Source organism: Alligator sinensis, unplaced genomic scaffold (genome assembly GCF_000455745.1).
Source record: "Alligator sinensis unplaced genomic scaffold, ASM45574v1 scaffold1619_1, whole genome shotgun sequence".
In the NCBI taxonomy this organism is placed as follows: domain Eukaryota; kingdom Metazoa; phylum Chordata; order Crocodylia; family Alligatoridae; genus Alligator; species Alligator sinensis.
Genome location: NW_005843332.1, coordinates 73,266 through 82,854, shown reverse-complemented (window position 1 = coordinate 82,854; position 9,589 = coordinate 73,266). Strand labels below are relative to the sequence as shown.

Sequence of the window (9,589 nt, the reverse complement as noted above, 5' to 3'; positions counted from 1 at the left end):
GGCAGTGTAACGAGGCCATCAACAAGGCCAATCGCACTTTGTCGTGCATTAGCAGGTGCATGACTAATAGATCAAAAGAGGTGATGCTCCCCCTCTATGCAGCACTCTATGTGGCACTGGCCGCAGCTGGAGTAGTGTGCCCAGTTGTGGGCGCCGCACTTCAAGAAGGACGTGGGGAATCTGGAGAGGGTCCAGAGGAGGGCCACTCGCATGGTTAGTGGCCTTTGTGATAGACCCTACGGGGGGAGGTTGAAAGAGCTGAATCTCTTCAGCCTTCACAAGAGACGGCTGAGCGGAGATCTTGTGGCCTCCTATAAATTTATTAGGGGAGGTCAACGGGGAATAGGGGAAGCGCTGTTTACTAAGGCGCCCCAGGGAGTGACTAGGAATAGCGGGTGTAAACTAGTTGAGAGTGGATTTAGGTTAGATATTAGGAAGAAATGTTTCACAGTAAGGGTGGCCAGGATCTGGACTGGGCTTCCAAGAGAGGTGGTGCTATCACCTAGCTCGGAGGTCTTCAAGAGGAGGCTAGATAGTCACCTGGCTGGGGTCATCTGACCTCGGTCCTCTTTCCTGCCAGGGGCAGGGGGTCGGACACGATGATCCATTGTGGTCCCTTCCGACTCTACAATCTATGAATCTATGAATAAAAGGGAAGATCTGCTAGCTTTATCTATCCTGGTGGGAATGCCATCATGTAATAGGAGCTGGAGCCTAATATGGCTGTGGCCATGGGTGCGAGTGGAAACCTGCCTTCATCACCAGGGTCCTAGATGAACGTTCCCATGTTTTCAGTCACTTGCTGGAGCTGCTGTGGAAGAGAAGCAGGCATCAGGACCTTGATGGATTTAGGTGCCTCCCTGTGCTCCTATTCAACCATGCTCAGGGCCCTAACAACAAATGCTTATGCATCTATTTTGTAAAGCACCATCCTTTTCTGCATAAGACTCTGTCACAAAAAAACAGTCACAGCTGCATTCAAGAAGCAGGCTTGGAAGTCAGGCATTGTGAGGAGACTTTAGGGGACCTTAACTGAAATGCAGCCATGCTCCCCTGTGGGAAAAGGGTGGTTAGGATTTCTGTTCCTTTGAGAGACATTCCCTCACCTACACATGTTAACTCCAACCTCCATCGCCTCTTAAAATTCAACAAGTAACGGGCACATTCAAAATGTGTCAAAAAACCTCCCATTCCCTCTCTTCTTTCTGTGGCCACCTCCAACAACAAGACAAACCAGCCCTCCTGCCAAAAAACAGGTTCATTCAGAAGTCTCGAGGTTATTTTCTTAAACACTGTAATACAGGGAAAAGAAAAGAGCATTTTTATACACTGGGGGGTATCAGCAGAAATGACAATTATGGAGATGAATAAGTGTACCCCAGGATGGGTGATTAATCTCTTGGAGCAGCTCCTACGGGACAGTCATGGAGCCAGATGGCTTTGGCATTAGGATGGAAGCCCCACTATTCCCAATGAGAGATTACAACATGCTGCATTTCACCCATACAATGGCTTCATATTTTCCCCACCCTTCCACAGAAGAGGCAGCACCTGTCATGGGCTGCACCTCCTTTACCCATACTGCCCCATTTAACCCAGAATAGAGACTCTACTTCCCCCTGGCCAGAGGTTCATTCAAAAGGGCAGAGTCCTTGGTGCACAGCAGGACATGGGTTTAATGCCTCAAGGGGGACAAGTTCCTGCTCCTGAGGGTCAGAAACAACCCCTGGATTGCGCTGAATCTTCTCAAAAGGGAAGGGGCTAGGAAACCACAGAAATATCTGCCCTGGACAGGGTTCTGGGCCCTGGTGTGTTCCCATTTCCCAACTCTGGAAACAACACAGATACCAACCACAGGGATACCATGTTAAGTTGTGGGACTTGATTAGCAAGGAATATGTTTGTCAGCGCAGCATAGGATAGGGCCATGGGGTCTGATGGCTCTGCACCCTGTGAGACTGTGCCATTGGGGTGCGGACTCGCCCAGTTCTTACACTCAACGTAGGTTACCCAATTCTTGCCTGCTGTGCCTTAATGTTGAACTTGTCTTAGTCAGGAGGTAACCAACTTCTGTTGCATATAATTCTGGATGTATCTGGTCTGGTATCTGGTCCAGTTCTTCTTTGGGGCTCCAACCTCCCCTACATCCCATCCTAGCATCCTGCTATTGTATTTGTTGTGCTCTCATCTTCCAATGGGCAATCCTTGGCTGTTCTTTACCCCAGCCGCTCCATTCACGTCCTCAACCTGGCTTACAGAGGCTGTTACCATGCCGATCCTCCAATCAGTTGGTCACCATTTGATCAGTGGACAAAGAAGGGAAGATAACTCAAATGATAAAAGAAACTCAGGTAAGTCTTGGCCGAGATGGTTGTCGCTGCTATGGACTTCTTCCCTCAGCCTGGGAAAATGTAGTTCTTACGGCTGCGGGTCTTTCTCAAATGCCCAGCCCTCCTCAAAATAATAAAGAGAATGACAAAGGAAAAGAAAAGGGCTTAATGATCCCCTCCACCTTGCTAAGGTGTTTCCCAACATTGGATGGGTTGGCATCTGACCTAAAAGCTTCAGCAGCCCCTGCCACTTTCCCCAGGTGTGATGAGTCTGTCTGCCAGCCCTCAATAGCTCACCTCCTGGCGAGCCTGCAGTCAGCTCCCCTGCCAGCGTGCAGGGTCCTGCTCCTGCTCCCAGGGCTGCAGCCCAGCCTCTTGGGTTCTGAGACCTGGCGAGTGAAAAGAAAAAGAAAAGAAGAATATAAATACAAATGCTTAGAGGAGTGCTGCTGGCACTCCAAATGGCATCTCTCCCTCAGCATGTATCCCGGCAGGTACTCCTCATGTTTGCTGCCGCTGCAGTCTCTGTGGTGGCACTCAGGCTAGTAGATCCCCTCCAGACTCTCAGGAGCTGTCTCCACCGTTGTTCCCCAGTCCGGTGCTCCTTCAACGGCATGCCAGCATCCCTGGCTTTCCCCCATTGTCCGGTGGCTCTCCTTGCTCTTCCCCAGCCCTGACAGTGGGCCAGAAATACCTGTGATGCCGTGGATGGGGCCGAGCCTGATTGAGGAGCTGCTCATAAATTGCTGCAGCTGCTCATCTCACGTTGTTGCCCATTCCACCAAGAACGGTGGGTCTCCTCTTGCTGCAAATGTGTAAGCATTTTCCTTCACTTCTTTACAGTGTTATACAGACTGGCACGAAGGGAAGGAATACAGGGGAGGGGGCAGCTGGCACCTGGTGGTGCAGAGTTCTGACAAGGGGCTGAGAGCAAAACCTGCTAAACTAGGCTCATGGGGTGGCAATAGCAGCTTCTTGCAGACTCAGTGGGCATGTGCAGGGCTGGGAGAAGGGTAATGTGGTGGGAAGGAAAGGCAAGGTCAGGGTGTAGAGCAGGGAATGCTTCCCCAGCCATAAATGTCCTCCTTCCTGCAACTCACAAGTCTCATGTACCAAAACCCTGGGAGCAGGAGGGAAGAAAAAGCTGGGAGTCAGCCAAAGTGAGTCCCTGGGTGTCATTTGGGGCCAGTTGTCTCAGGGAGGGCACCCTATTGTAAAGGCACTTCTTCTCCCCCTGGGAGCACTGGCTGCTTTTAGAGAAAGATGGGGATGGCACAGGCTACAAGGATGATGCAAAAATCACCTCCTCACAGGTTCCCCCAGCAGCTGGACTGGCCTTGACCTGAGGTGTTTCCTTTTACCCCCACCCCCTTGTCAAACCTTGGAGGCCAGCCTCTGTGCCCTTTGGGTTCTGCACTGCCCTAAAATGGGTGAACGATGGGTGAACTCTTGCTGCAGTCCACTAGCATGGGGCTGCTTGCCTAGACACAGACACTGGAGGCTGTAGAACAGGGAGATGTCCCCAAGCCCTCCCTGCATTGCTGGCAGCATTATGAATGCTCCTGGATGTGGATGCACTGGTGCTGGGCCAGTTTGGAGGAGTGGGGAAAGCCCTTCCCACACTCCAAGCACTGATGTGATTTCTTCTCTGTGTGGATAAGCTGGTGCTTTGCCAGGTTGGAGGATCGGGAGAAGCTCTTCCCACACTCTGGGCACTGATGTGGCTTCTCCCCTGTGTGGCTGAGATGGTGCTGAGACAGGGTGGAGGAGTGAGCAAAGCTCTTCCCACACTCTGAGCACTGAAATGGCTTGTCCCCTGTGTGGACAAGCTGGTGCCGGGCCAGGTTGGAGAACTGGCTGAAGCTCTTCCCACACTCTGAGCACTGATGTGGCTTTTCCCCTATGTGGATAAGCTGGTGCCGGGTCAGGTTGGAGAATTGGGCAAAGCTCTTCCCACACTCTGAGCACCGATGTGGCTTCTCTTCTGTGTGAACGACTTTGTGCCGGGCCAGGTGGGAGGATCGGGTGAAACTCTTCCCACACTCTGAGCATTGATGTGGCTTCTCCCCGGTGTGGATGAGCCGATGTTCAGTCAGGTGGGAAGACAGTTTGAAGCTCTTCCCACACTCTGAGCACTGATGTGGCTTCTCCCCCGTATGGATAAGCTGGTGCCGGGCAAGGCTGGAAGACTGGGTGAAGCTCTTTCCACACTGCAAGCACCAATGTGGCTTCTCTTCTGTGTGACTGACCTGCTGAGCCAGGTGGGAGGATTCGGTGAAGCTCTTGCCAGACTCTGAGCACTGATATGGCATCTCCCCCGTGTGGATAAGCCAGTGTTTGGTCAGGTTGGAGGACAGGTTGAAGCTCTTCCCACACTCCGTGCACTGATATGGCTTCTCTTCTGTGTGGATACGTTGGTGCTGAGCCAGGGAGGAGGACTGATTGAAGCTCTTGCCACACTCTGAGCACTGATATGGCTTCTCCCCTGTGTGGATGAGCCAGTGCCGGACCAGGTGGGAAAATTGGGTGAAGCTCTTCCCACACTCTGAGCACCGATACGGCTTCTCCCCTGTGTGGGTGAGCCGGTGTCTGGTCAGGTTGGAAGAAAGGTTGAAGCTCTTCCCACAGTCTGAGCACTGATGTGGCTTCTCCCCTGTGTGGATACGTTGGTGCTGAGCCAAGCGGGAAGAGTGAGTGAAGCTTTTCCCACACTCGGAGCACTGATATGTCTTCTCCCCTTTGTGGATGAGCCAATGTTGGGTCAGGTTGGTGGAGCAGGTGAAGCTCTTCCCACACTCTGAGCACTTATGAGGCTTCTTCCTTGTGTGCATGCACCAGTGCCTGGCCAGGCTGGATGGCTGCCTGAAGCTCTTCCCACACCTGGTGCAGCGATGCGGCTGCTCCCCCATCTGCACACACTGGTGCTGGGACAGGTCTTGCCAGGAGACAAAGTTCTTCCTGCACTCAGTGCAGCGGTGTGTCTTCCTCCCCCGTTGGATGCCCTGGAGCTGAGACAGGGAAAAGAAATAGGTGAACGTTACCACACATGACGCAGCAGTACTGATGCTTCCTCATTTTGCACATGCAGGTGCTTGGCCATGTCTGAGGGGCATACAAAGCTCTTCTCCCATTTGGTGAAGAGGTAGGGGAGGTCTCCAGAATGGATCTGGCGGTGAGCAACCAGGATCAAGAGGCAGGTGAAGCTCTTCCCACACTTGGTGCATACATGTTTCTTCTCCACATTGTGCCTTATCTTGTGCAGAGCCAGGAGTGATTGGCTGTTAAAGGCCTTCCTGTACTTGGGGCTGGGATGGGTGCTGCCCCTGTACTTGGCAATGAGCTCCTGTTTCCCTCTGAGGCCTCCCCACTGCCTTTGCTTGCATGCAGTGCCTCTTTCTAGTGGCTCTTTAGGTGTCTCAGCTCCACAGATTCTTCCCTGCATGCAAGGCTCTTTCTCCGCCCTCACACCCAAACACAGATGGTACCTGGTTCACTGCTACATTCTCCTTCTGCTTTTGGGATCTCTCATGACTCTTGTGCCAAGTCTCCTTCTCTCCCAAACTCCCTAGGGAAGTCCGTGCTGGCTCCAGGTCTGCAGGCCCTTCCACACGAGTCTCCTCCTCAGCTCTGCTCAGCAGCCAGGCACCTCCTGCATGGGAAAGAAAAATTCCAGATTAGTCCCTACCCTGCTGGCAAAGAGAAAATGCTGCTTTTCCTTCTGCTGGGATGGACTTCAGATCAGGCCTGGACCTTGGCACTTGTACTGCCTCAACAAAACAAGGTGTTCCTGACAAAACCCCAAGCGCTGGGGGTGAGAGAGTGGCATCTGCCTGTCTCGGGCTAATGTTCCCTACTTGGTGGAGTTCAGAACCAGACTCTTAGTTTCCAGACCAACTGTCTGCCCCATCATCTCAGGCCATGCTAGGAAAAGGAGATGTGGGACATGTGCGTTAAGCTTGCAAAAAACATTTTTCCTGCTACTTAGTTGGTCTAATACAAGATATCACGTCTACCCAAAGAACCGTGCCTACCTATGTCCTTAGACCAACTCAGCTACAACAAAAAAACCCTTAGGACAGTACTTGAATGGCTTCATGCTCTAATGGGCTGAGCAGGAGGGGAGGATTTAGAGCTGTGGCTCCTTCTTCTGAAAGGAGCAGGCCTGGGCTTCCTGCCTGCTTCCAGGGCAAGGTCTGGTGCAGGGAATGGGTCCATGGAGCTTCCCTTTGCTGACGGGTCCCAGGTGGCCTTCATGTCACAGGAGTCTGCACTGGGTCTAAGGCCTTGGCAGGAACCTGAACCGGGACTCTGTGCTGAGTCTCAGGTTTTGTGACACTCAGGGCCCCAGAGACAAAACAGAAAGGGGGCAATTCTCATGCAAAGCATGGGGTATTCATTTCCCCCAACAACTTCTGAAATCTTCTGAATCCCACACATGCCAAGGAGCTGTTTAGTACAGCCCGAGACCATGATGAAACACTTCCTGGCTTCCAGGGGCACTGGGAAAGAACATCACATGCCTTGGAGCACTGACCCCACCAAAATGTTGTGGCAGAGATTTCTCCACTGAGGGACGCTGCCTCCTGCTGTGGGAAAGGGTCGAGCCAGCGCTCCTTACCTGCTCCTGGGGAAGGGCCTCGTCTTGGGGACCAGCCTGAGCAGCTTTTGTCAGCTGAGCACTCCCAAGTCTCCTCCGTTTTGGGGTAATCTGCAAAACACAGACCTGGTTTAACTGAACCAGAATGAGGCAGAAGTCACTGGGGTTTCTGATTTCCCAGTCACGTTCACCAGTACCTAATAGGACACAGAGGGCACATGGGGGCATAACTAAGGGGTGACTGAACACTGACTGTTGGAACACGAATAACGACATTGATTGTTACCATGGGAGTGCAACAAGGCCCAAGAAAGATAAACCCTCTTTCTGTTGGATGCTTCACATATGCACCGAGAAAGATTTGGGGTCCTTGGCCTGGGAACTGCCCACCCACAAAAATTACAGCTCTATCCCAGCCTAGCCATGTGACTACATATACTGCAGCCCTGTCATGGGCACAGGCAGCTATTCAAGCATCTCCGACTGCATGCAGGATGGCCACTCTGTCACCCAGACCCAAGCCCGGGCCTCCATCCTGTACCTTACCTGACCCCTGGTGAGGTGGGGACTCCTCTTTGGGGACTTGAGCTGGCTTGTCCCAGGGCCCTGGGGCTTCCCTCTCTCCTGCCTCCTCCAGAGGCCTGTCTGCATGATAGGCCTTGGGTTGCTCCAGCCAGGAATTGGCATGTTTCTGCAGTGCCCCAGTGGGCTGCATCTTGTCCGAGGCCACCTCTTCAACCTTAACACTCATCGTGATCTAGGAATGAGATAAATATGTCACTGGGGAGCCAGGATCTGTGCAAGACAGGGATGGGGGAAGTTGGATAGCATTGTGCAAGCATATAAGGATGGAAACACCCTCACCTGGAGCTTCTCACCCTCCTCCTGTCCCAGCTGAAACCCCTCAGCCAGGGTCACAGCCTCGGTGCAGGTCTCAACGTTGTGCCCCCACTGCCAGCTCTGCATCTCCCGGGGCAGGATGGCCAGGAACTGCTCCAGCACCACCAGCTCCAGGATCTGCTCCTTGCTGCGGCTCTGCGGCTCCAGCCAGCGCCAGCAGAGCTCTTTCAAGCAGCTGCAAACCTCCCGCGGCCCCTCGGCCTCCTGGTAGCAGAGGCCCCGGAAGCGCTGGCGCCAGGTCTCTGGGGTAGGGAGATCATCTCCTGATGCCAACTTTGGGGTCTCTGAGGGAATCTCGGCCTCAGGCGGGGGCTGCATGGCCTGATTAACCTCCTGCCCCTGGATCTCCTGGTGCTGGACCAGCTTCTCCAGCTGCTGATTTACTGCCTGTGGTGCCGACCACCTTGGGGACACCCCCCCAGTCCTAGCATGGACAACAAGAGGTACTTTCGTCTTCTCATCTCCTGTCTGGAGAGTTCCTGGGTCCTGCTCCTCCAGCTTCCCCTCTGTCTTCACCATGGCTGCAAAGGGAAGGTCCACAGCTGCTACAGACTCCAGCGCAGCAACCACTGTCTCTACCAGGAGAGGGCTCACCCAGCCTGGGGCCTGGACTCCCGCTCTCCCTGAACTCACGCACAGCACCTGCCAACAGGGTCCAGTCTCTGGAGCCGCCTGTGGGAAAGGAGACAGCACAAACTTCACCATGTGATGGGAGACCCAGGACCAGGACCCTGCCCTAGCACTGAAGTCTGCCCAACTCTGATGTCCCCACCGTCCCACACTGAGAGCAGCCTCGGGGATAGCCTCACTTCCCATCCTGCCCCAACACAAGCTGTGGGGACTGAGGTCACTCCAGAAATACCCGTCCCCACAGCTGTCACCTGTAGGCACCTGCGTTGCACCAAGATTGGCCCAGGTCTCTCCCTTATGGTCCCTCAAGTGGTCCCACAGCCCTGATTGCCCTCCCCCATAGCATCTGCATAGGACACAGCTCCTCCTCCAGTGCCCCCACCCAGCCCTAGAGCTCCTCCCCCATGCTCTACCCATGGCCCTGCAGCCATGTGGCTGCATCTCCTGCCCCACAGGGCACACAGAGCCCCTGGGCACTGCCACCATGTACGACGGCCCGGCGTCCCCTTCCATGGCAAGACTCAGACTAACCCCCTGGTGCCCTCCCCATCTTTCTCTGGGGTCTCTGCACCCCCTGCCCGGCCCCATTCAAGAGAAACCAGTGCACAGCCCCTGCCCCCAAACCACACCTATAGCCCTGCCAGTGGTCCTCACTCCTGCCCCCCAGCCCCCAGCCCCCAGGCAGCAACTCCTGTCCTGCAGTGGTGCCTCCTCTGCCCTGCAGGTGCCCTCCATCTCCCACTACCTGCTTCCATGTCCACCCCATGCTGTGGCAACAATCAGGTGGGGTGGGGAGGGGGCAGGGGGAGGCAGGGAGAGATCCCGGCTACCTCCAGAGCAGCAACACATCCTGCTCCCGGTTCCCCCTGCCTCCCCTGGGCAGCTCAGTGTCCATTTCTGCCCCAGAGCTGCCTCCCTGCGAGTCTCTCATGGACCTAGGTCTCCCAGGCTGCAGTCAGGTCTGTTTGCTGTACATCTGCTGGAGCTGAAAACAGGCCTTCTGGATGTCCCCAAGGGAGGACATGGGCCAGTGCCCTCCTGGAAACTACCGGCCTCCCTTGCAAAGGGAGGCTACTCTGGGCACTTCTAGAGAGCACTTGGGGCAAATAAAGAAGAAAAAGAGAAGGCAGTG

At 54.4% G+C, this 9,589-nt stretch overlaps 1 protein-coding gene across 1 annotated transcript in view; it reads right to left on the bottom strand.

The window, feature by feature from the left end:
• Nucleotides 1–9,589, bottom strand: part of LOC102381783 (zinc finger protein 850-like) — a 39,555-nt gene that overhangs the window by 2,745 nt on the left and 27,221 nt on the right. The window contains exons 10-14 of the mRNA XM_025194880.1: nucleotides 7,792–8,499; nucleotides 7,474–7,684; nucleotides 6,949–7,038; nucleotides 5,816–5,979; nucleotides 1,107–5,338 (exon numbers count right to left, since the gene is read on the bottom strand). Of these exons, the coding sequence (XP_025050665.1) occupies nucleotides 3,881–5,338; nucleotides 5,816–5,979; nucleotides 6,949–7,038; nucleotides 7,474–7,684; nucleotides 7,792–8,499 (2,631 nt within the window). The 3' untranslated portion in view covers nucleotides 1,107–3,880. The remainder of the gene's footprint in view (nucleotides 1–1,106; nucleotides 5,339–5,815; nucleotides 5,980–6,948; nucleotides 7,039–7,473; nucleotides 7,685–7,791; nucleotides 8,500–9,589) is intronic.